The 27,685-nt window shown below is 38.1% G+C and overlaps 1 protein-coding gene and 2 non-coding genes across 10 annotated transcripts; all 3 read right to left on the minus strand.

The window, feature by feature from the left end:
* CCNB1IP1 (cyclin B1 interacting protein 1) lies at positions 1-24,806 on the minus strand. 8 transcript variants are annotated; one of them, XM_066277262.1, is made up of 10 exons: positions 24,704-24,806; positions 21,346-21,484; positions 17,934-18,007; positions 16,034-16,169; positions 13,701-13,809; positions 13,331-13,401; positions 11,723-11,931; positions 8,245-8,564; positions 3,026-3,359; positions 1-884 (listed from the first exon to the last, which is right to left on the minus strand). In XM_066277262.1, the coding sequence occupies exons 7-10, from the start codon at positions 11,826-11,828 to the stop codon at positions 676-678; spliced, it is 969 nt and encodes a 322-aa protein (XP_066133359.1). In that variant the 5' UTR covers positions 11,829-11,931; positions 13,331-13,401; positions 13,701-13,809; positions 16,034-16,169; positions 17,934-18,007; positions 21,346-21,484; positions 24,704-24,806; the 3' UTR covers positions 1-675. The 8 variants fall into 8 exon arrangements, 7 of the variants coding, with proteins under 7 accessions (XP_066133359.1, XP_066133360.1, XP_066133362.1 ...); XM_066277263.1 differs by lacking the exon at positions 13,331-13,401; XM_066277265.1 differs by lacking the exon at positions 11,723-11,931.
* LOC136336707 (small nucleolar RNA SNORA79) lies at positions 14,511-14,657 on the minus strand. Its single transcript, XR_010731535.1, has one exon. It is a non-coding gene; the product is annotated as a small nucleolar RNA SNORA79 (small nucleolar RNA).
* Positions 17,675-17,751, minus strand: LOC136336724 (small nucleolar RNA SNORD126). The gene has a single exon (XR_010731548.1). It is a non-coding gene; the product is annotated as a small nucleolar RNA SNORD126 (small nucleolar RNA).
* Positions 24,807-27,685: the final 2,879 nt, after the last annotated feature.

A 27,685-nucleotide genomic window follows, 5' to 3' on the forward strand; every position in this document is an offset into this window, starting at 1 on the left:
ATCAACTTTACAAAATAACTTTATCGATGTAAACTATTCTTAGAAATAGAAATAGACTGATCATATGTACATCAAGATGTACTCTCATTCACTGACATAAGCACAAACACTCCAAACACGTTAATACAAGGGCAAATAAACAAATATCTATATAGAAATAAATGTACACACCCAAATAACAAACTACAGACACACCTTATTTCCTGAGACCCAAATCTTCACATAATATAGTGACAAATATAGTAAAATATCGATATGAAGGAACACAAATATACATATATGCATAAATATCAAAACCCAAAGCAAAATGTAGACATAAGTCAGGTGCTTGTATACATACGTATAATCACATAGCTCAGTCAGAAATAACCCAGACAGAAACAAATTGTGATCTACAAAACAATAATATTGGGTAAAACACTATTTGTAAAAAACTCCATAGTTCACAATGAAATTGAGTTCAATAAAATGCTCATGCTTTATATAATGGAAATAGAAAAAGAAGCCAGACCCTTAAAACCACTCCTCACTGCCACTGAGTTTCTTATAAACTGAAAATGTGAAGACAACTTCAAAGACTTGATAGCACAGGAAAGTAGGTGACCCCTAACTAGAAAAAAGATCATTTGCTAAATGGAAACATTAAAAGTAAACAGAAACATTCTGAAATGTGAATTAAATTCTTTTTACTTTAAAGGCCCTGCTAGAGACTTGCTGCTGTTCTAATTCGCGACTTGGAGATGCAAAGTTAAAAAAGTTGTTGCTGGTTTCCGGTGCTGTGGGAGAACCCACAAAAAATGGTCTGAACTGAAAATCTCCATCTCCATCTCCACCACCCCGATTTTGAACTGGTGGACTGTCCAAAGGAAACTTGGATTTGTTTCCTAGAAGGAAAAAAAAGGGAAAACTGTAAACATCTATTTACTTCTGTTAAGTACCAAAAAGACAAAGGCCATTCACTAAATAATTTAATAGAACTCAACTCATACAAGATGGATAGACTGTAAACCTATTATTGGATAAAGGACCATGATCGCCCCCAACCCTGTTCCCTGACCACCATATGGACTGTACCTTCTTCTGTAATGCAGTTGACAATTATAGCCATGATCTCAACACCAAAAGTAATTTGACACAATGAAATGTTTTCAGTAGAGCTAGAATTTACAATATCATAATTTTATTTATTGGTTATATACTCTACTCCAAAGGAATATATATACTGCTCACAAAAATTAGGGGATATTTTATCGCTTCATATTCATTTTGGAATATCCCCTAATACTTGTGAGCAGTATATAAGTGTGTGCATACATAAAAAAAAATTTGTTCCAGCTCCTTTAGGAATAAATTTCTTTAAAAGATTGCCATAAACAGTCCAGAAAATATGACAACCATGAAAAACAGGCACATGTTCATGACCTGAGATCAATTGGAATAGCCTTAAGAAAAATCAGACAATAGATTGGATTAAATAAGCATTTAACAACTTCCACTGGATCCTCCCTGGACTTCTATAAGTTTTAAAGGGACCATGTAACTAAAGGAGAATGCTGACTATATGTGATTCAAGTCAAAAATGATAGTAAGCCTGACCAGGCGGTGGCGCAGTGGATAAGAGCGTCGGACTGGGATGCGGAAGGACCCAGGTTCGAGACCCTGGGGTTGCCAGCTTGAGCGCGGGCTCATCTGGCTTGAGCAAAAAGCTCACTAGCATGGACCCAAGGTCACTGGCTCAAGCAGGGGGTTGCTCAGTCTGCTGAAGGCCCACCAGTCATGGCACATATGAGAAAGCAATCAATGAACAACTATGGTGTCGCAATGAAAAACTGATGATTGATGCTTCTCATCTCTCTCCGTTCCTGTCTGTCTCTCCCTAACTATCCCTCTATCTGACTCTCTCTCTGTCCCTGTAAATAAATTAAAAAAAAAAAAAAAAATGATAGTAAGAGGTAAAAATTAAAAGGTAAGTGTGCACAAAAAGAGGAACAGGAAAGAACTGGTAAATATGAAAAAAATCAAAATAAATGTGGACAGAGACAAGGAAAAACTAAAAACATCTACAATGCCCATGTACATTAACATTTGATTCGCTGCCTCTGCCAAGGCACTTAAGCAGAAAAGGGCTAGTATCATTCTAGACTGTGCACTTCCAGGGGGCACCAATCCTATCTGCAGTCTTTATATCCTCATTGCCTAGGTCTGATTATTTGCAACCTGGCACATGAAACATGTTTGATAAATATTTAATGAATGGATGACTAAACAAAAGAAAACTCAAAAACCCATAATAACTTAAGGACTATACAATCAGCATTATCATGTGAAAGAAGGTGAAACATGGCCTTCTTGGTGTATATAGCAAATGATTAAGAATATGGGCTCTGTGACTGACCAATTTACTTAAAGTTTCTGTGCCTCAGTTTTTCCATCTGTAAAGTAAGAATAATAATAATACCTACCTTATAAAGTTTTTAAAATAACATGAATGAATACATAGAGAATTATAACAATGCCTAACATTTCGTAAGGATTCAGTAAATGGCAGCTAATATTACTGCAACTAAATAGATTTCCATATAAAGTAGCAATTTGCAAAATTTTATTTTGAAAAGATTTACTGTTTTCAAATTGAAGCTGTACCTTAAACATAAGCAAATACAATGGATAAAAGCAATGATGTAGAGACTGAGACATGGATGATGAATCCAGAGCCTACCACCACTCAGCCTTTGGAGTCTGCACTGACTACTTGGAATCATGCAGAACACAAAGTGAAAAATCACTGATTTAAAGAACAGCTATTGGCCTGACCTGTGGTGACGCAGTGGATAAAGCGTTGACCTGGAATGCTGAGGTCGCTGGTTCAAAACCCTGGGCTTGCCTGGTCAAGGCACACATGGGAGTTGATGCTTCCTGCTCCTCCCCCTATTCTCTATCTCTCCCTCTCTCTCTCCCCTCTCTAATAAAAATGAATTAAAAAAAAAAAAGAACAGCTATTATATAATTACATGTCCTTCCTTACCTAATGGGAAGCCAAAAATACCAGTTTGTGAAATCATAGACGGCTCAAGAGTACCTTCTTGGTTAGCAATAGTGATGTTTCGTAACCTAAGGCTATCATAGAGGCCTTGGAGCTTTTGATACTGACGATTTCGCTCCATAAGTTTCTCAGAGATGTCACTAAACTTTTTCTTGTATTCTTCTAGCACTTTCTTCATGGAGTTGACTTCCCCTTTCATAGAGGTCAATTCTACATCCTTGCTCTGTATTTGCTGAGTATGTATCTTCTCCATCTGTTTTAGATGACCCTCAGCCTTGCTGAATTTGTATTCTTGATAGAGACGTTCCTGATGTACCTGTCATAAAAGAGGGAAAAATAAATTTTTTAAGATAATAAATACAAAAGTTATGTATTATAAAACTTACTACAAATGCAAAAAGAAAACAGAGATACTTATCCTGGGATATTATTAACATTTAAAAGCAAGTTAAGCAATCAGGATGTACAATAGGATGACTATTATAGAAAATAATACATTATGTCACTAAATGCATAGAAAAAGATCTGGAGGAATACTCTCAAACCACTGCAATTTCACGAATAAAAGAAGAAAGTATTTGTCAAACCTTAAGTGATATGTAGTAGTCTGAAAGTTTTTAAGGAATATAACCCTATGTTTCAAGTAAACCATGGTGTAGAGAACAAATTATAAGATAGCCCCCAATTATTCCTGCCTCTTGGTACTTTTATTACTACCTTGAGCATGGGGGAGCCCGGGACTAAAACATAGAAAAAAAGAATGACAAGATGTCCCACCATGAGTACTGTACAGTAGAATATAAGGCCTGTCTTACTAGCACATTCTCTCTTGCTGGCTTTGTGGAAGCATGCAGCCATGATTGGAAGGCCAACAAGGCAAGCAACTGAGAGCAGCCTCTGGGCAATAGCCAGCAAAATACTGAGGTCACAATAAAACTACTTACAGACTTTACATCCTTCACAAAATTAACTCAAAATGGATCACACACACACACACACACAATAAATAAATACAGAAAAAAATTAAAAAAAATATTTGGAAAAAAAAAACAGGAAAAAAATGGATCACAGAGCTGAATATAAAACATAGAACTAAAAAATTCCTATAAGATAACATAGAGAAAATTTAAATAACCTTGGGTTCAGTAGTGACTTTTTTTATATATAACACCAAAGGCATGATTTATGAAAGAACTGAAAAGCTAGACTTCATTAACATAAAAATTTTTTACTTTGTGAAAGACTATGTTAAGAAGAATTAAAAGACAAGCCACAGAGTATTAGAAAATATTTGCAAAAGATATATCAGGTTAAAAAAAAAAACAAAACCTGTTATCCAAAGAATTCTTAAAACTAAACAATAAGAAAACAAACAACCCAATTAAGATGCACAGATGGCAAATAAGAAAATGAAAACATGCTACACATCATATGTTATCAGGGAAATGCAAATTAAAACAACAGTGAGATTCCACTACACACCTATTAGAATGGACAAAATCCAGAACACTGACAACACCAAATGCTGATAAGGATGTGAAGCCAAAGGAATTCTCCTTCATTGCTGGTAAAAATGCAAAATGCTACAGCCACTTTGGAAGACGATTTGGCAGTTTCTTATAAAACTAAACCTACTCTTACCATACAATCCAGTAATCATGTTCCTTGTTATTTATCCAAAGGAATAGAAAACATGTCCTGCACACAGATATTTATAAGAGCTTTATTCACTATTACCAAAACTTAGAATCAACCAAAGTATCCTTATGTAGATGAATGGATAAATAAACGATGGTGCAATGGAAAGTTATTTAACACTAAAAAGAACTGAACTATCATGCCATGAAAAAACATATAGGAAACTTAAAAGCATATTACTAACTGAAAGAAACCAATTTGAAAAGGCTACAAACTGTATGATTCCAATTATAATGGCAGTTTGGAAAAGGCAAAACTATAGAAACAGTAAAGAGAATAGTGGTTGAGGGTAATAACGAATGAAAAGGTAGTACACAGAGGATTTTTAGGGTGGTAAAACTACTCCACATGGTACCATCATAGTAAGATACATGTCATTACACATCTGTCCAAACTCATGGAATATATAACACAAAGAGAGAACCCTAATGTAACCTATGAACTTTGGATGATAGTGATATGTCAATGTAGGCCAGGAAATCTCTGAACCTTCTCAATTTTAATATGAACCTAAAATTGTTTTAAAGACCACTAAATAAAAAGAATAACCGAGGCCCTCTAATAGTACACCAGGAAGTAACTTGCCAACAACCATATGAGCTTGGAACAGATCCTTCCTGAATCAAGGTTTAGAGACTGTATCGCCTCTCAACACCTTGATTGCCGGCTTGTGAGACACTGAGCAGAGTCCAAGCCTGAATTCTTGATCCACAGAAACTAGGTTAATAAATGTGTGTTGTTTTATGCTACTAAATTTGTTTAAGCCATTAAGTTCATTACATAAAGGTAACATACTACACACAGAAAACAATTTTTACGTATCTTTAGATTCACTATCCTTTAAATATTGACAGAAAGTGAAATATGAGAACTCTTTTTTATTTTTCACCATTTTGAATTTATCTGTCCCACTATGTGGTCTCACAGCACTTTGTACTTCCCTTATTATTGCAGGCATTAGAAATGTATTATAAATGTCTGGTGTTTTATTTTTAAATATTTAACACCATGAAACTAAGCATACTGAAGCTCATGTTTTTTGTTCATTATTTTATACCCAGAACCTAAGAAGGTACTTAAAATATAAATATTTCCTGGTACTCAAAAAATATGCAAAGAATGATGATACAATGCAATCATTAAAATTATGATTACAGCCTGACCTGTGGTGGCACAGAGGATAAAGTGTCAACCTGGAAACACTAAGGTCGCCAGTTCAAAACCCTGGGCTTGCCTGGTCAAGGCACATATGGAAGTTGATGCTTCCTGTTCCTTCCCCCCCCCTCTAAAATGAATAAATAAATAAAATATTTTTAAAAAATTATGATTACATAGAATACACAAAAATTTTCAACTTCAACATATCAAAAAAAATCAATGAAGATCAATAAAAGATAAGTGAAAAAACAAAATTTCTTGCAACATCTGAATTAACATATATATTCATAAATATATATGCTTAAATATACATATATATCAAGAGAATATTTACCAAAAGTAGGAAAAAATCTAGCAATTGAAATAAGCAAACTGAAAGATAATTTATAAATGAGAAAATACAAGAAAATGTGTCCACCTAAAAGTCATACAAGAAATGCATATTTAAAGAACCAGGAGATTCTTTTTATTATTATTTTTTTTTTTTATTCATTTTAGAGAGGAGAGGGAGAGACAGAGAGAGAGAGAGGAGAGACAGAGAGAGATGAGGGGAGGAGCTGGAAGCATCAACTCCCATATGTGCCTTGACTAGGCAAGCCCAGGGTTTCGAACCGGCAACCTCAGCATTTCCAAGTGGACGCTTTATCCACTGTGCCACCACAGGTCAGGAGATTCTATTTAACCCACACCTAATTCATAAGTAGAAAGTGTAGAGAACCATGCACCCTCGTATATATCTTAAGGGAACATAAATTGATGTGACCTACCTTGAGGGTCATTTTAAAATATTGCAATTAAAATAATTATGAAATGTATTTATCCACCTTCAAGAATTTAGTCTTAAGCCTGACCAGGCAGTGGCACAGTGATAGAGCGTCAGACTGGGATGCAGAGGACCCAGGTTCAAAACTCCAAGGTCACCGGCGCTCGCTCACCAGCTTGAGCGCAGGGATGCTGGCTTGAGCATGGAATCATAGACATGACCCTATGGTCGCTGGCTGGAGCCCAAAGGTCGCTGGCTTGAAGCCCAAGGTTGCGGGCTTGAGCAGGGGTCATATGCTCTGCTGCAGCCCCCCGCCCCAATCAAGGCACATATGACAAAGCAATCAATGAACTACTAAGGAGACTAAGGAGCTGCAACAAAGAATTGATGCTTCTCCTCTCTCTCCCTTCCTGTCTGTCTGTCTGTCCCTCTCTCTGTCTCTGTCACAAAAATAAATAAATAAATTGTCTTAGTAAATTTTTAAGGACATGAATTTGATGTTAAGAATGCTCATCACAGCCCTAGCCGGTGGTGCAGTGGGTAAAGTGTCCTCCCAGTAGGCTGAGGTCCCTGGCTGGAGCCCAGGGTCACTGGTTTGATCCTGAGGGGACTGGCTTGACCCTGAGGTCACCAGTTTAAGCCCTGGTCAAGGCACCTGTGAGAAGCGATCAATGGGTGCATAACTAAGTGGAACAATGAATTGATGTTTCTCCCTCTCACCCTTCCCCCCCTTCTTCTCTCTCAAATCAATGAGAAAAATATAATAATGCTTATCACAGCATTTCTGATAACACGGAAATAAATTATGAGACAACACAACCATTAAAATTATTATTATAGAATATTTACTTTTAAATATTTAATAAAATATTCATAACAGGCATAATAAATTGTCAACTTTAATTAGCCACAAAACAGTATATGTGGTATTATCCTTTTTTTTTTCTTTTTTTTTACAGAGGCAGAGAGAGAGAGTCAGAAAGAGGGATAGACAGGGACAGACAGACAGGAATGGAGAGGATGAGAAGCATCAATCATCAGTTTTTCATTGTGAAACCTTAGTTGTTCATTGATTGCTTTTTCATATGTGCCTTGACCGTGGGCCTTCAGCAGACCGAGTAACCCCTTGCTCGAGCCAGCGACCTTGGGTCCAAGCTGGTGAGCTTTGCTCAAACCAGATGAGCCTGCACTCAAGCTGGCGACCTCGGGGTCTCAAACCTGGGTCCTCCACATCCCAGTCTGACGCTCTATCCACTGCGCCACCGCCTGGTCGGGCACATTATCCTATTTTTATAAAAGCGAAAAAATGTATTTATATATAAAATATATATTTATACACAGAAAAAGGAGTAATACCCAAAATATTAACGTTTATTTTTCTGAGTGATAAAATTAGTGTTTTTAAATTTTCTTTCTTTTGTATTTTCAACAATAAACATTACTTTTGAAAAAAAGTTTATTAAAAATAAAGTTTTCCATACATTCATAAAAATAAATACAAACATAAGTAAAGAAAAAATATTAGAAACTTCCCCATATGCCTCAAATCATACTCTTCAAAGAACCTACCAGAAGCACTAACCTGGTATGTCCAGAAAGCCAGTGCCCGGGAGCTAATGTCCAACACAATCTCTGGTCGAAGTCCTGCTAGTACCATGGCTTTATATTCCTCTGATGGACTAAGTTCTGTGCGAACAATATCTAGCTTTCCAGAGAGGGTACTGTTGCAGGCAGGGCAGATAGCTGGTGAACGACTAAACTCACCGCTGCCATGCTGATCACAGAAAATGTGAGAGCAGGCAGTGACCCATGCATAACCAGAAAGCTTGATGCGACACTTCCTATAATTACAAAGCAGCATGTCTTCACACAAAGACATAATATATAGTGCGGTCCCAGATTCTGAAATAATAATTAAAAAAAAGTTAGAGACAGGTGGTTCCAAATCTTAGTAAAATCAAAAATAATACATATATGGGGGAAAAAGTTTAGGAAAGTTCACAAAGTACAAACAAAAAATTAAATTACTACTTTTTGTCATTTCTCAATACCTAAACACAAATCCAAATTTATTAACCCATTCAGTTTGCTAGAATATTTCAGTATTACTTCTCACACTTGGTAGACATAAAAAGTCCAAGAACTGATTTCAGCCATTTTTTTTTAATTGGCTTTAGAGAAAGAAAGGGAGAAACAGAGAGGGAGAAAAACATAGATTTGTTCCACTTATTTGTGCATTTATTGGTTGATTCTTGTATGATTCTTATACGTGCCCTGAACGAGAAAGAAACCCACAACCTTGGTGTATCAATCGAGCTACCTGGCCAGGGATAATTTAAGCTGTTTAGTGCAAAGTATTTTAAGGTTTTTCATATATGCTGATTTCTCAGATTCTTTATCTACAGAGTAGTAGTAACCTAATAATGTTAAATGGAAACTAACCTAACACATCCAAGTAATTGACCATTATGCAGCACGAGAATCTGTAAAAAGCAGATTTTTTCTATCAGATCAACTATTCACCTGCTAATATAAACACTATTTAATGCTATGCATCTATTTAAAACATTTGTAAAACTAAATATACTCTTGACAGTTACTTTTCAGTACGTATAGTGTCTACTCGCATTGGAATTTTACTAACTTGCCCTGGCTGGATATCTCTGTTGGGTAGAGCATCATCCCAAAGTGAAGAGGTTGCTGGTTTGATTCCTGGTCAGGGCACATACAGGAACCAATCTATGTTCCTCTCTCTCTCTCTCTCTCTCTCTCTCCCTTCCTCTCATTAAAGTTAATTTTTTAAAAATTTTACTAACTTAAACCTCAGCATTCTCCTAGATACACTAAAACAAGCCATGGGGCACGCCCCTCCCAGGAGCAGACACACACCTTTCCCTTCCCTCTCTTCTTCGCGCTCAGGTGTGCATCTCCTAAACTCTAAGGGACCCCACAGACTTGCAACCAGGAAGCAATGGGCAGTGGCACCTCAGGCACCTCACTCTCTGCACCCGTCTCCAAGGCCCCCTTTCCTCTTAACTGTCCAGTGAGCCAAAGCAGCCCCACCTACCCTTCTACCCTAAACCCTTCCTTGTCACTGTCCCCAACTTTAATTAACATACTCTCAAAATAAAATAATTTTTTAAATGAGAAGCAGGGAGATAGAGAAACTGACTCCCACATGCCTCAATCAGGATCCACCCGGCAACCTCCATCTGGGGTCAATGCTCAGACCAATGGAGCCACTGGCTGTGGGAGAAGAGGGAGAGAAGGGGGAAAAGGAGGGGGAGAGAAGCAGATGGTAGTTCTCTTGTGTGCCCTGACCAGGAATCGAACCTGGGATGTCTGCTCACTGGGCAGATGCTCTATCCACGGAGCAAACTCACTAGAGCCTAAAATAAAATTTAAAAAAATAAGTCACATATTGTAAAAAATAATAGTGACACACCAGCCCTGGCCAGTTGGCTCAGCGGTAGAGCGTCAGCCTAGCGTGCGGAGGACCAGGGTTTGATTCCCGGCCAAGACACAGGAGAAGCGCCCATTTGCTTCTCCACCCCTCTGCCACGCCTTCCTCTCTGTCTCTCTCTTCCCCTCCCACAGCCAAGGCTCCATTGGAGCAAAGATGGCCCAGGCGCTGGGATGGCTCCTCGGCCTCTGCCCCAGGCACTAGAGTGGCTCTGGTCGCAACACGGCGACCCCCAGGATGGGCAGAGCATCGCCCCCTGGTGGGCAGAGCGTGGCCCCATGGTGGGCGTGCAGGGTGGATCCCGGTTGGGCGCATGCGGGAGTCTGTCTGACTGTCTCTCCCTGTTTCCAGCTTCAGAAAAATGCAAAAAAAAAAAAGAATCAAAAAATAATAGTGACACACCAATTAGATAGACATCAAAAAAAAAAGTTCACATTTCTTAACTGACAAATTCTGTCAAGAATGTTGTAGTGGAACAGATCTATATTCCTCTCTCTTCATTCCTAACATCAATAAATTTTAAAAAGATTTAATAAAATGGAAAAATTGATTAAAATGAACTTAAAAAAAAGAAAAAATAATGTTGCCTTGGTCATAGGGCCCCATAAGGATGCTCTGATACCTTTACCCAGTGGTCGGATTCAAATAATTTAACAACCGGTTCTCTGCCCTAATGACCGTTCTAAGTATAAAAAAAGATATATCGAAAGGTAGTTTATTATTTCATGAATTTAATAACTAAGAACAATAAGAGGTACAGTACACAAAACTAGATTGTTAAAAGAAAAAAATTTAAAATATTAACAAAAAATATTTAGTAATACCTGATAAAAAACAATAAAACTTAAGATACTTCCAATGACAGCTTGTCAGCCCCTGGTTGTTGGGCACTTTTCCTCTTTACATTATGTTTGTTTACTGAAGTAAAAGACACGAGGGAATTAAAATGTAATATTTCATCAAAGGTATACTGAGTTTTATGAAATGAAGAAATAAATATTACAAGCATAGTTCTGTCAAATTTTTCCACCTATGGACGGAATGAGCATTTCTACAGACACTTAGAACAAACACGCTATTGCGCAGATGAACATTAAGAGTAAGGAATGTAAATTTGTGATTTCCACACTGGGCAGCTGCCCAGGCGCCCACCATAGAGAGAACCCTGACTACAAGTGCCATGTTAACAACCGGTTCGCCGATCTCAACAAAAAATTAGGTATGGGTTCTGCCCAACTGGTGCAGACCAGCTGAATCCCACCAGTCTTTACCCCAAATGTCCCCGCAGAGTGCGTCTCCACAGATATGTGGCACTTGCAGCCATGATTACGAGGTCTACTCTACCTCCAGCAGGATAATGGGCAAAAAGGAAACGGGAGCAAGGAACAGTTTTGAAACTGAGACCGCTCTCTCAGGAAGAGCGAGCGTGCAGCCAATTCCAAATTTTCCACAAGACGGGGTAAACAGCCAATTTAGTGAGCTGTAGAAGTTATCAAAAGTTGCACATTCTTGAAACTTAGACTCACAGAAACATGACTCTGAAATTCTCCGTCTGCTTTTTGCGGGCTGGAAAGAGAAAATAATTCTAATTGGGTACCTAATCTGAGGCCCAAAGCGCGGGAAAACGAGGTTGCCTCCGCCCCACCAGGATTGCTGCGTCTCGTCGCTACGTCAGCGCGCATGTGCAGAGTTGCCCGGAGCATGCCGGGAGGTGGGTGCGGGAGTTCCAGCCGCTCAGGATGCTGGGACTTGCATGCTGTAGCCCCCGGACTTGGGCAGCCGAACCCACCAGGCGTGTTTCAGGCCCTATAAGGACACGCATCCGATTGAGCCAGGTCTACTTTTCCTGCTTGTGAGCCCCGCGGATACTGTCACTGAGTGCCCTTTACTGCCCTCACCGGCACAAGAGTACCGTCCTAGCTTACATGGAGATAACATGTGATGTCAGTCTCCTGTGGATAAGAGCAGAGGAGCCAGTTGGGACAGCAACAAAACATCCTCTGTGTACACGCAGGTGTTTATTTACCCTGGGGAGTACTGACTGGGCAGCGCAGGCGTTTTTCCTTTAAGAAAAAAAATTACAAAAATGTTGATACCGTAAACTGGACAGCTATCACCTTTGTGTTGAGGTAGATTCTGCCATTTTATTTTCTATACACCTTGAAATGGACATCTTAACAGCTTTTAGACATCCTCTATATAAAGAAAATAGAACTCTCCTTGATCCAGAGTACACTATGAACATTCATTACAGCACTTGAAATGAAACAATACGATCAGGCTCCACAACTTTTTTGAGGTGTTTGTGTTCTCTCCTGGACCTGCTTGTGATTGTTTAAATGTTCGTGCCCACTTAACCCTAATGTTACCTGTTACTTTCTTTAATGTACTATGATTTTTTTGTTCAATGAGTCATTAGTTCATATTAGAAATTAAGCTGAGGAGGGCTTGAGGGGTCCTTCGGATGTAAGACTTAATGCTGTCTCTTGTACCCACCTTTCAAGATGCTGTGACTCCAGTATGTAAGACACAATCCAATGAACCAGCAACATAATGGATCCCAACCCTGCAAACCCTCTATGGGTTGTGACTGTAATACTAAACCTTTTTCCTTTGAACAAAAACCTATCCTAATTAAACAACTTTCTAACTCGTTGGTTTTTTGTTGTTGTTTTGTCTATTTGCAACTTGTTCAGAGTAATTAGAAAGGTTAATTTTGGCCTTTGACTACATTTCCTAATATATCCATCTTCTGAGAATTTAGAGAGGTAACTTAATTCTAGCAGTACAAATTGCATTTAAAAAAATTGAAGGTTCATGTGTAAAACATGTCATCTTTAACAGCTATTTTGGCTCTCTGAGCCTTTTGTGCATTTTTCTGGATTTGACTATGCCAAATGTAGAAATATTCAAGTATGAATGGATTCAATGTCATTCAAAGTTACAAAACACAAAGCATTCGAACTCCACAGGCATAAGTAGCTAACTTTGTGATCCTAACCAAGTTACCTTTGATCTGAAGTATCCCTTCCTACTTCATTAAGATCATCCCAGATTCCCAAAACCTAGTGTTCCCCAAACCCTTTTGTTTCCAATTTCCAACCCATTTGGCTAAAAGCCTGTAGGGGTTACTAGGTCTCTCTCTCTCTGAGAGAACTACAAAGTCTTAATATTGCAGTAGTAGTCTTGGATACCAGGAACTAACCTGCTTCTTGGTGGTGCATGTTCTGTTCTCTCATAGCATAAACTCTTCACTGGCTTGTCTCTAGAGAGATCCTGAAGATTGAGACCACCAAAATCAATCAAGGCCGAGATAGAGACTCATCTTTTTATTTATTATCTTTTTAAAGCTTTTTAGAGACAGACTCCCACATACACCCCGACTGGAATCCACGTGGCAACCCCATCTGGGGCCATACTCGCAACTGAGCTATTTTTAGCACCTGGGGTGGAGGCTTCACTGAGCCATCCTCAGCACCCTGGGCCTACACGCTCAAATCAATTCAGCCATGGCTGCAGGAGGAGAAGAGAGAAAGAAAGAAAAAAAAGGAGGAGGGTGAGAAGCAGATGGTCACCTCTCCTGTGTGCCTTGACGGGGAATCAAACCAGGACTTCCACATGCTGGGCTGACACCTTATCACCGAGCCAACTGGCTAAGGCCTTATAGCCGTTCTTTATTGCCTCCTAAAGAATAAAACATTGTAATCAGATATTAAGAGTTTTAAGTCGGTTAATTAAGCCCAGATAGTTTAATGCACCTATATATACGTTTTACATCAGCGTCAAAATTTAAGTTCCAGTTATTCCATGTAAATGTATTGCTGAAATTCCATTAAAACAGTTGCCATTTTCCAAGGGTTAAAAAAATAATAAAATCAATGGAAGTTTTAATTCACTTCAAATATTTTTTGACTATTTATTGTAGACCAAGTGTTAAAGATAAGGAAGTTATCCAGCTTCTGTGGGGCTTATAATCTCACAAAGAATCTAAGAATGATAAAAGAAAGCATTTTACTCTTTCCTTTGTTTGCTGCCTTATATTTTTCAAATTGATTCTATAAACCGTATCTGTTGAGCAAAGTCAGCTTCCATCTTTAATTTGAAGAATCATCTATACCTTCATACTGCAAAGAAAGAGTATTTTTAACATAGCTCTGAATATGTGAACAATCAGTAGAAAACTGAGTAAACCATTTAAAATTTAAACATGAATGACTTCAGAATAGTATGTTTCAGTAATTCACTATACATAGCCCTAGATCAGTGCTATTCAAACACTTTTGCAATGAAAGTATTCTCTATAAACTATATTCTCATGTTTTAAAATTTAGGATTTTTTTAACCACAGGTAAATTTTATTAATCTAACATTACAACCTGCTTTGTAATTGTTTGACTCCGCAAAAATCAGAAGGCACCAATGGACAGCCAACCCATCCCATGGTGCTCTGAGTGAAGACAAGTCAGCTTAGATATATGATGGACTAAAATCTCACTACCTAAAGCTCCAAGCAGTGAGAGGAACAGTCATCAAAGTTCATCTCTAACAATTTTAGCAAGATTTGAATAAATGGTCTAAGAAATATTTATTAAAGACATCAAGAAACTTTTATAGAAATGATTACATCTAAATTTTTAAAGTCAGTCAAGAACTAAAAGAACCATTAAATATCTTCTGGTCCAGCTAGACAAAATGCAAAATTAAATGATAAATAAATTAGTGGCAAAACAATGAACTAAAGAAAATGTTATTGGGCCAATTATGTAGGGATATACACAATAGTCCTTATTACCATATTTTGTCTAACTCTAGAATTCTCTAGAATTAAATTAGGCTTTAGGATAAAAGATAATGAGGGATAGGCCAATTGGAAGAAAGATGCACATAGGCAATAAAATGACTCTCTGACAACCTGTTATGCAGATATAAGAGATTGTCAGGTAGTGCAGTCTATGATAAAAATACACATAGATACTGATAAAAGAGCTAGCATCTATTGAGCATTTACCATATGTTTAACAATGTTCTAAGCCCTGTACATTTATTATCAAATGTAATCTTCAAAGTCAAGCACTATTCCTTTGAGTCAAATACTAGTAGTACTTTCTAAGATACAAAGATCATAGGATTCTGAGATGTTAAGAAACTTGCCAAGATTACACAGCTGGTTAAGTGACACAGGAAGGGTTTGAGCCCTGTCTGGCTCCAAAACCCATATTACTGTACTATGCTACCTCAACATCTTTAATAGACTTTTAAAAAAATTAAATTTGTAGCACCTTATCAGAATTAGCCATGTCACAAGGCTGAATTTTCAAATATTTATATGTATGCCTGACCAGGCGGTGGCGCAGTGGATAGAGAGTTGAACTGGGATGTGGAGGACCCAGGTTGGAGACCCCGAGGTCGCCAGCTTGAGTGCAGGCTCATCTGGTTTGAGCAAAGCTCACCAGCTTGGACCCAAGGTCGCTGACTCGAGCAAGGGGTTACCCGGTCTGCTGAAGGCCCACGGTCAAGGCACATATGAAAAAGCAATCAATGAACAACTAAGGTGTCGCAACAAAAAACTGATGATTGATGCTTCTCATCTCTCTCCGTTCCTGTCTGTCTGTCCCTATCTATCCCTCTCTCACTCTGTCTCTGTAAAAAAAAAAAAGTTAAAAAAAAATTTATATGTATGTCAAAGCCTCTCAATTTCAACATAAGCCTTATCATAAAAGAAAAATGTTGTCATCATCTATTGCATATCCAGGATTTAACAGCATCTGAAAGTTTCAAGGCTGGGAAAGCAGTTTCTTTCTCTCTCTTTTTTTTTTTTTTTTTTTGCATTTTTTTATATTCATTTTAGAGAGGGAAAAGAGAGAGAGAGAGGGAGGAAGAAGCAGGAAGCATCAACACCCATACATACCTTGACCAGGTAAGCCAGGGGTTTTGAACTGGCAACCTTACTAGGTCGATGCTCCCTCTACTGCACCACCACAGATCAGGCAAGAAGTTTTTAAGAAAAACACTCAGATCTAGTTTGGTCTCCTGAAATTTCACTTCTGCTAAAGACATAGACAAAAGCTGAGGACATGCTGCAAATGCTGATGTTACTTTGAATTATTTTTATTTCCTTCATCTTAATCTCTACCCCATTCTCTGCTGAAACATGCAGGTACAGGTAAAAAAATACAAGCCTAAAAAATACAAGCCTGTCCCACACAGATTGCTTAAAAATAAACTTTTAAAATTATATAATACATGAACATAATAAAGTCAGAAAATACAAGTTGACAAGATCACACAAAGAACCCAATTCTAAAGACAATAATCCCTAGTATTTGGATATATCCTTTCAGATGATTTCTCAAGTAAATAAGTATATTCAAACGTTTACACAGAAAAGGGATTATATGTGTTGCTCTATAACAGGGGTCCCCAAACTACGGCCCGCGGGCCACATGCGGCCCCCTGAGGCCATTTATCCGGCCCCCACCGCACTTCTGGAAGGGGCACCTGTTTCATTGGTGGTCAGTGAGAGGAGCATAGTTCCCATTGAAATACTGGTCAGTTTATTGATTTAAATTTACTTGTTCTTTATTTTAAATATTGTATTTGTTCCCGTTTTGTTTTTTTACTTAAAAATAAGATATGTGCAGTGTGCATAGGGATTTGTTCATGGTTTTTTTTATACTCCGGCCCTCCAACGGTTTGAGGGACAGAGAACTGGCCCCCTATGTAAAAAGTTTGGGGACCCCTGCTCTATAACTTCCTTTTTAACTTAATGTATTATAAATACCCATCCATTTCAAGAAAGGTAAATCTGTATCATAACTTTTAAGTAACTGTATAGTGTTCCATGATGTGATCTTGACAAAAGTGATTTAACCTTAATACACTAGTAAAATAGTGATTAGTTTAAAACTGCCAAGTGGTTGATAGAATTATACCAGGTAGCCAATGCTTTTTCTGTACTATTTGAATCAAAGATTCTTGACCATAGTTTCTCTCTCAAAGAGGTCTTTTGGTCAAAAAATCAAAGTATAATAATGTTATAGTACCAAATTCGTAAAGATTTAGTAATTACGGCCCTGGCCGGTTGGCTCAGTGGTAGAGCATCAGCCAAGCATGTAGATGTCCTGGGTTCAATTACTAGTCAGGGCACACCATCTGTTTCTCCACCATCTGCTTCCCCACCTGCTTTTCTACCTCTCCCCTTCCCCTATCTCTCTCTCTCTCTTCCACTCCCACAGCCATGGCTTGATTGGTTTGAGCACATCAGCCTGGGCACTAAGGATGGCTCCGTGGAGTCTCTACCATAGGTGCTAAAAATATCTGTTACAAACAAGGCCCCAGATGGGCAGAGCATCTGCCCCAGACAGGGGATACCAGGTGAGGCCCCATCAGGGAACATGTGGGAGTCTGTCTCTCTACTTCCCCTCTTCTCACTTGGAAAAGAAAAAGAAAAAAAAAAGATTTAGTAGTTACTTGGGATCACAGGATAGATCCCAGATCCCAGAAAGTATTCCAAGAAGCAGATTCAATTCTAGGTGTTTGCCCTAGCTTTAGTCTGCTCAGAGCATGTGTTTAATCAGGATTATCAGCTGAAACACGGACTTAACATGCACTTCATCATGGCAAACTACATGACTGGTGAAGGGCAAACCACATCACTCCTTGTCCCTAAACCAGGAAAACCAAATTAAGGTTAGAACTAAGGCTTCTTCAACTACCAAATGTCAGCCACTAAGAACACTGAGTCATAAAACTTGCTAGTGATTGGAAATTCAAATAAGGTAAAAATTAAAATTTTATTTCACACTTACCTCTGATAGCAGATGAATCTAGCTTCTATCTAGGAACGAAGTTGAACTATAGGATCAATTACCTAGCATCACCTCTGGAAAATTAATAAATATACACAGGTTATAGTTGCAAGATTTGAACGCATACCAGCCTACTCTACACAAGTCACATCCATATAGCCTCAAGGAAAGTTAACATCAAAGAAAACCGCTCATTCTTTATTTGAATCTCCATTCAGGAATATAAATAGACCCATCTATTTGCGGAATATCATCAAATGCCCAAACTCAGTATCCTATTAGGACAAAACTTCTACACAAGCTCAGCTTTTTATATAAATTTTTAAGTTTGAGTAAAACTGTACAATAAGTCTAACCAGCCTCTGAAAGATAAAACAGTCAACAGTCTCACAATATGCAGGTATGCAAAAGAAAAGAGCCACACGTTGGCTGCAGAGCTTGGCGACCACACGAACAAATTCAGGGAGATGAGACAAAAATGGCATGGGTTACTGCCAGCCTCAACTTTACAGGTATGTGTGACTGCAGAATACATGCAAACTGTCACAAAATTCACAAAAACCCATAAACAAAATAGAAAACAGAAAGAGAGAGAAAGAGAGAAGCCAAGATTCAGATAAATAAGAAGGCAATCCAAAAGTTTTTTCAAAGCTTGCTTCAATTTCATTTGAGCCAATACTAATTATATTGAACTTTTACTAATGGTAGTTTGGTAAACTTTATCACAATAAACTAAAAAAAAACCTTCCCCTTGGCCCTGGCCAGTTGGCTCAGCGGTAGAGCCTCAGCCTGGAGTGGGGGGGACCCCGGTTCGATTCCTGGCCAGGGCAATAGAAGAAGCACCCATTTGTTTCTCCACCCTCCCCCCTCCTTCCTCTCTGTTTCTCTCTTCCCCTCCTGCAGCCAAGGCTTCACTGGAGCAAAGATGGCCCCGGCTCTGGGGATGGCTCCTTGGCCTCTGCCCTAGGCACTAGAGTGGCTCTGGTCCCGACAGAGCGACGCCCCGGAGGGGCAGAGCATCACACCTGGTGGGCGTGCCGGGTGGATCCCGGTCGGGCGCATGCGGGAGTCTGTCTGACTGTCTCTCCCCGTTTCCAGCTTCAGAAAAATACAAAAAACAAAAAACAAAAAACTTCCCCTTACCTGACCTATGGTGGTGCAGTGGATGAAACACTGACCTGGAATGCTGAGGTCACCAGTTCAAATCCCTGGCTTGCTTGGTCAAAGTACATACAGGAAGCAACTACTATGAGTTGATGCTTCCCACTCTTCTCCCAGCTTTTTCTCCTTTTCTCATTCTTTCTCTAAAAATCAATAAAACCGCCTGACCAGGTGGTGGCGCAGTGGATAGTATCGAACTGGTATGTGGAAGGACCCAGGTTCGAGACCTGGAGGTCGCCAGCTTGAGCGCAGGCTCATCTGGTTTAAGCAAAGCTCACCAGCTTGGACCCAAGGTCGCTGGCTCAAGCAAGGGGTTACTCGGTCTGCTGAAGGCCCGCGGTCAAGGCACATATGAGAAAGCAATCAATGAACTAAGGTGTCACAAGGTGCAACGAAAAACTAATGATTGATGCTTCTCGTCTCTTTGTTCCTATCTGTCCCTGTCTATCTCTCTCTGTCTCTGTAAAAAATAATAATAATAAATAAAAATCAATAAAACCAATAAATAAATAAAACCTTCCCTTGACATAGCAAAATTGAATTCGCATCACTTGGAGCCCAAGTTGGCCACAAGATGGCAATACAAGAAACTTTAATTTTCTCTCCGAAAGCTTGACTGTAACCTGAACTTTCAGGTGAAACAGACGGGACACAAAGTTCATTACTGAAGGCAACCTTCAGACTCTTCCCTATTCTTCATCTAATTGCTCTCTAAAAAATTTTTTTTCTTACATTTAATGATCATTTAAAACTTATTAACTAAAAATATATATTACAACTATATTTTTATCATGTTCTTTTTCATGCAGCAATGTGGAGATTTAAAACTTCATAACCTCAAATACAATCTAGCTGAAGAGACTTGTGAAAAGTAATGTTCATGGAACTCACAAAAATCAATGTCCATGGTAAGTACCAAATAAGAGGCAGAGAGAGTAAGTAATGTAAGTAAAGAATCATTGAACAAGGAAGACCATGAAGAAAAAGCTAAGGGTATGTATGACTAAAATAAGCTGATAAAACAATAGAAATTGTTTTACTCAAACTTTACACCATAGTTTTAAATGAAAATTTGAGGCTCGGAGAATAAATTTCTTAACATCAACTAGCCATTAAGAGCTAGAATTTAAATCCAGTTCTGTCAAAATTTCCTATTTTCACTTCATCATGCCACTACCTACATGAAATAAGCAGAGCTTCAGAAGATGGTTTGCATTAGAATGTAATGAGAACAGCACACTGTAGGCTGGAAAGAAACTGCAGTGTTTTAGGTACCTCAGAGATATCATCAGTGTTATTTTACTCCTTTTGTGGCCTATACTTGAATGCTTTAATTATGCAAAATGTTTTCAGATCAGCAGCATTTGAGATTAACTAGGGAACGCAGACAGGAAGCAAGACATGAAGTCAGAGGTTCCTAGAGTTTTAATGTCTAACTCAAAACTCCATAATCCAAATACACCTTACAGGAAAAACTTATAAATTTAAAGGTGCAATTTCTGTTTGTCTCATCTCACAAACAAAAGGGCCCCAGATTGCAAAGGGCCTGGTTTTTGGTCTTAGCACAAAGCTTAGCACATAAATCCTGATGTTAAATATGAGATGGCTTTCCCAAACTGTGATGCACCATGCAGGATTCTAGTCATGCTTCAGCAAGTGTCATTCTACCATGTGAAGGCCACTTCATATTTACTGAGTACTTAGTATAAAGTATTTTCTGAATATCCCATAATCAATAAGTGACCTACTCATTTTGCTCCCTATGGGAAGTAAGTGCATCAAAGTACTGGTGCTTATGGCCAAAGGGTTCATTTCATATATATGAACAGACACTTTATGAAGGGCTGATACAAACTAAAAATTAGTAATAATAAAATCAACTGATGCTTCTGTTTAAGTGACCTACTCATTTTGCACCCTACAGGAAGTAAGTGCTTCAAAGTACTGGTGCTTATGGCCAAAGGGTTCATTTCATACATGTGAACGGATGCTTTATGAAGGGCTGATACAAACTAAAAATTAGTAATAATAAAGTCAACTGATGCTTCTGTTTTATTATACTACCATTCAATTTTCTCAGTGCCTCCAGTGTATCTAGCAATTTTGGACACAATAGCAACTCAGAGAACCTCCTATCTCTTCTAGATAGAAAAGACAGTTACATGTGACAGAAAAAACTTTAAGGCATCATATTTTGGCTGGAGTTGAAGTGCTAGCCTTTATTGTCCCATCAGCCTGTAACCATTCTTACTGAGAATGTCCAAATCCAAGCCCTCTTTATTTTGGGGTTCTGCAGCAGATGTTATAGAGGCTTTCAGTGTCACTTCTGGGCTGACACACAGGGTGCAGAAGACCCAGGTCTTTCTTCTTCACTGGATTCCATCTTTAACCTGAAGCAAAGGAAAATACAAAACTTTGTAGAGGAAATATATGCTAAATCGGTTACTTGGCATAGTTCTCTTTTAGAGATAGCTCCATAGGGTGCTACTGTCAGAACAGACTCCCAAGTTTTGTTCCCCACCATCAACTATTTTAGCCAACAACATTGATTGTTTTAATCTCTCAGTGCAAGAGGAATCCACTCAGACTATATATGAAATAAAAGTGGTGAGATCAGAAACATGACTTAACCATGTAGTTCATGCCAAGAGACTACCGTTTCACCCAGTCCTATTGCTGCTGGAGCAAATGAAAATACAGAACCTGAGGGCTCCGGATTAAAATGCATGAAGGAATAACTTGAAATCAGGCTGCAAGAGGAAGTAAAGCCTTCTACTCTGTTAACTTGATATTTTATCTATTTCGTGCTTTGCTTATTTAGAATATATAAAACACTTTTCATATATTACCTCATTTTATAAGTACTATGTCACCTCCATTTTACAAATAATGCAAGCAGGTTTAGAGACTAAATGGCGGCAACTTTGCTTAGCAGTGAAGATAATGGATTTAAGTTGCTTGGACAGAACTGGATTTAAATCCTGGGTCCTCTACTTATTTGTTGTGACCTTGGACAAGTTATGCAATATCTCTAAGCCTCAGATTCCCTTCTGCAAAATGAGAACAAATACTGCCTACCCCATATAACCATTGTGAAGATTAAATGATAAAATATAATACTTTGATGTTTAATGTTGTTTCTATTAAGTCAAAGCTCAACAGTAGAATGAGTAGAAGTGCAGATATTCTGCTTAAAAATTTCACTTTCCATAACAATCTTGAAGCCAGGAAAGTCATTCATTAACCTGGCATCTCTTAAGAAAGAATTTATGGCCCTGGCCAGTTGGCTCAGTGAATAGAGCATTGGCCCAGCGTATGGACATCCCAACGGTCAGGGCACACAAGAGAAGTGACCATCTGCTTCTCTCTCCTCCGTCTCCCCTTTCTCTTCTTCTTCCCCACCCATAGCCAGTGGCTTGACTGGTTCAAGCGACAGCCCCTGTGCTGAGAATGGTTCCACTGATCCGAGCATTAGACCCAGACAGAGGTTGCAGGGTGGATCCCAGTTGGGCCACATGCAGGAGTCTGTCTCAATATTTCCCCTCCTTTCACTTAAAAAAAAAAAAATTAAAGAAAATAAAATAAATTTACTTTCCCCCTTCCTTCATTCCCTACTTAATAGTGAAGGCTCCAATGTATTCTATTTCAAGTTACTCAACAACAAAAGCATATTTCCATTGGAAAGAAACTAATTTTTCTCCCAGTCAGCAAAGTTTTCTAACTAAAAAACTAAATATTTCACAAGAATCTTAGCCTTCTAAGACTTTAAAAGTAGCTTTGGAATAATCCCCATAGGCTTCCTTTTAATTTTGCATGTTTACAGCCGAAAAAACATTTGTTTTTCCTAACTTAATGCTAAAATGAGCATTTCAGAAAGCTATCCAGCATACATTTTGCTAAGTAAACACTGCAAGCATTCTCCTTCTGCCCTTCTGAATACAAAAACCCTGTGGTTTCTCTGGTTAATGTTGTCATTTCTTCTCAAAATTAGGATCTAAACTGAAGTGGGCAAAGATGTAGTCACATAAAAGCCATCAATATGAAGTTGCTTTTAACAGAAAATTCTTTATTGAGATACCTATGATGTTGGTTGGTTTCTAGTAATCACTATGCACAGAATAAATATAAGTAACAGGAAGCAGTGCATATTGAGAGCCCTAATAAACAAGTATATAACAAAACCCAACTGAAATGTCATGTGACAACTGACTTATGTACAGATCATTAATTTTGGAGGAAATAACAAGATTATAAACTACTTAAATGTCCAACAATAAAGATTAAATAAATTATGGTTATGTACATACATTAGATTATGATGTAACCAATGTAAAGAACATGGTCACTCTTTATATATTCATTTAGAAATCTTGGGTGGGGGAGTAAGGTAACATGGTAGAGTATACATATAGAAGAAAGGAGGTTAAGTACATATATTAGTTAATATTTGCATAAAATGTCTCAGGAAAGACAGACAGGAAACTGCTAACACTGCTCTTGGGAAGGAGAATCAGGTGGCTTAGGAGACTTCATTGTATATACTTTGATTCCTTTTGAATTTTGAACCACATGAATGTATTACTTATTCAAAAACATTAAATTTTAAAAGCCTGAGAATGATAAAAATTATGGGATGTTTACAACCAGCTATTACTACATTTCATATACTAGTGTATGCCCATAAGGATAACAAACAAATATTTATTCAAACTAATTTATATTAAAGAAAAATAGAAATCAGGTGAAATTACACTCAAGGTCACTAGGCAAAACTTTCTATGAGGAAAAATATGATATACCAAGTGAATGTATTTCTTACTTATAAAAGCTACCTAACATTCATTATACACCATATAATAGGCCTGGCTCTCATATATTTTGATCCCCAAAAGCTAAGCCTCAAAACAGTTCACTGACCTACCAAAGGTCACTGGAGTAGTAAGCTGTGACTCTGGAATTTGCTTTATGCTTGCACTAAACTAAGGCCACTGATTTTTTTACCTATATATTAAGCTTTAAATACACCCTCACCACAGTAACATTAAAATTGGGAGCCCCTCTTAGGGCTTACTAAAATCATCTGACTTCAGAGTTTGCGGTTTAGTAGTCTCACTAAGAAAGCTGAATGGCTCTGAGCAAAGACCAGGGCACAGACATCTGCTGCAGCTCCCACAAACCCAGTAAGGGTCTGGGACCTGCAGACACAGAAGAATTACAATGTACTGGTCTGAACTCCTCCTAAGGTTTACCTTCTCACCCGGAGAGATTTAATTCAAAATAGCACTAGGCCAATAACAATACCTTTCCCATCAAGTAAAATGAGTCCAGATGTTTTCCAGGAACACATGTAGAAAGCAGAGTTTATTGTTCATAAGTCACCAGGTCAGGGGAAGGAAAGCAGACCCAGTGCTGCATTAGCCCACATGGAAACAAACCAGGCAGTGAATTTCACTGCCTTTCTCCAATTCCCATTATTCAAACTTAATTGCCTTATGACTCACACACACAATCTAATGCTGACTTGAAATAAAGGCCTGCCAACAGGATACATGGCTCAAATGGAAGAGAAATTCAAAACAATTCGGAGACAAAATTAAGTGCACACTTACCAGCCCACCACCAACTGAAGAGAGAGAATGTGGAGAGACAGGAAGTGGCCTTAAGAAGTGGCCTCAGAGCCCGATTGGCTAATGAGTTAAAAGCAGATTCCCTCCTCCTCTACCTTAAAAGGTACTGAAATAACATAAGGCCCTCCTTCACCAATTTATCTCTTAATGAACCAGTGGTGTTACCTGCACTGTTTTAGATTGAACTTTTTAAACAGTTTCCTTTTGAATCAATATACCTAGCACAAACACGGGTTAATTCAATACATTCTTGTTTAGATGGGCCTTCTGCAAACAATTTTCATTCCTACAGGATAATTTCCTACCCTTTGTGACCTCAACATGGTTAATTTATGCAAGGTTTCATTAAAACACCTAAATCTATTCAAACTAAACTTATCTTGAGGGTACCATTCAAGTTAACAGGCTTATTGTATAAAAGATGGTGGTTAAAGGCTGAGGCTTTGAAGTACAATTTAGATGTATAAACAAACCTTGTTAAACTAGCACTTTTATTTTTATTTACTTTTTCACTACTTTCTACCCTTAGTTTACACCCCTTTGGCTTGTCAATTCTTTACAAATTTATTGTTGTCTAAAAGATATAAAAGCTTCCTGCTCTAGTCACTTCTTTGGGTCTCACTCTCTTGTGAAATACCCCACGTCCATGTAAAAAAAAAATCAATAAAATGTGCTTTTCTCCTGCTAATCTGTCTTTGTCAGTTTAATTTTTAAGCTCAGCCAGGGACCCTACAGGGGTTGAGGAAAACATTTTTCTCCCTTTCAGTAGCGAATGAAAATCTCTATTTTAAGGTGCTGCACAAGGATATTCTGGGATATGTTTCACATAAATTGTATTATTTCCAGGATACTTTCTGGCTGCACAATCTGGAAGAAATGTATTAAACTCTCTGAAACTCAAATTTCTGCTCTGTATCATGGTGATAGTCATGCCTATTGAACTTTAATATATAAGTTGTGGCCCAAATTTGGATTTTTGCAGCTTGAGCTCTGAAGTTGCTTGCAGAACATAACTTTGTCCTTCTGGGCTGCAGAACTGCCTTCAGAGCCAGCAGTATCCCCTGTGCTGATTGCATTCTTTGATAAATTGTACTCCTTGCATCGTTGTTAAATAATACTCCCTGTACTAGAACTGTGTGACGAAACACAGCCTTTTCATTCTACAGGACTTGTATGAAACTAGGACTTGATAAATGCTTAATTATGTATTACCCATTGTTCTTACCTCACAATCCCACTTGCATGATCACTGAGTCAGCCAACCATTGAAAGTCTAGTTACCCCCACCAATCAGAAAACAAATGATGTAAGTTTATGTTCTCATTTTTCCTAGCAACCCATTTTTTTTTTATCAACAGCTCCTTCCAACCTTTGCCTTTATAAACTCTGCCCTATCCCCTTCATTTTAGAATATATGTTTAGTTCATACTGAGGACTACATCTCCCAGTTTGCAAAGCGTTGCCTGAATAAACTCTTTATATTTCTTTAAAAATGTATCTCCAGATTTTTGTTTATACTATTTCCCTAACATATATACAAATATATAAAAAGAGCCTATCATAATTACTAGCCCATAGTACGTGCTCGATTCATATCCTTTCTGTCTTGTTCATTATCCATTCTTGTGATTAGAGAAGATGAAAAAGTAAATAAATGTTTGCATGAGTTTACTAATACTATTCTATTTATCTGTGCATCATACAATTATTTCTGGATACAAATAAAGCAACGGAAATCAGTTTTTGTTCCTCAATTCCATGTGGTTACAGACTTATACTCATCCATAATTTTCTACTTTTTTCTTTCTGGAGAGAGAAAATTCTCTCTCCAGAGAGAGGTGCCAGTGGATCATTTTAGAATCCCAGAAGGATAATTGTAGGGCTTTCTGAAATTACTGTGGAAAAACTACTTTAGTAAAGAGCTTTAAAATAACAAGATAACACATATAGGCAGAAATTCACAGGTGCTATGTATTTTAAGGGTTGAAAAGGAAAAGTTGCTCAATCTTTAAAGTGGATTCCTGGAGAGGAGAATGAGGAAAGATTGGATTGCAAATGCTGGAATTAGCTGACTACAGTCCTATAGGGCAGTGGTCCCAACCTTTTTTGGGCCACGGACCGGTTTAATGTCAGAAAATATTTTCACGGACTGGCCTTTAGGGTGGGACAGATAAATGCACGAAATGAAATTATGCGACCGGCGTAAAAACTGTGATATTTTTAAATATAATTGTCGAACTTACGAGACAAGTGTCAAGAGTGAGTCTTAGACGGATGTAACAGAGGGAATCTGGTCATTTTTAAAAAATAAAACATCGTTCAGACTTACATATAAATAAAACGAAAATAATGTAAGTTATTTATTCTTTCTCTGCGGACCGGTACCAAATGACACACGGACTGATACTGGTCTGTGGCCCGGGGGTTGGGGACCACCGCTATAGGGGGTATTAAAAATGTGGAGCCTTCTGTGAGAATGAATTACATGGTTAAATAAACTTGGAGAATACTGAAAGAAAAAAAAAAAGTAGAGCCTTGAGTGGCTCTATATGAAACAATTTTGGCCATGCTTAGCACTAAACAAGTGGGATCATCTGTCCTCAAAGAACCTTGCTGAGCTATGCAATGATCTACTTGAACAAATAACCATTCCAGCACCATAAGTTAATGCAGTCATTCACACCATGTGATAGTGAGTGAAACAGATTCTGTTTTGGGATATATTCAGGAATCATGCTGCCTCTCCCTCAACCATAGGCCTAAATATTTTTGGACAATTCACGGGATGTTAGAGGGCTGTTCTTAGTAAGGTATTGGAAAAAAACAATCTCCCCACCCTTCACACACATCCTGAATTTGTGGAAGAATTCATTTTGATTGTTTATCTATAGGTCCAAATGACATAAAGATCATAGAAGATCACAAATTTAGATCATTATCCCTAATTCTTGATGGTGCCATTGT

Source organism: Saccopteryx bilineata, chromosome 4 (genome assembly GCF_036850765.1).
Source record: "Saccopteryx bilineata isolate mSacBil1 chromosome 4, mSacBil1_pri_phased_curated, whole genome shotgun sequence".
NCBI lineage: Eukaryota > Metazoa > Chordata > Mammalia > Chiroptera > Emballonuridae > Saccopteryx > Saccopteryx bilineata.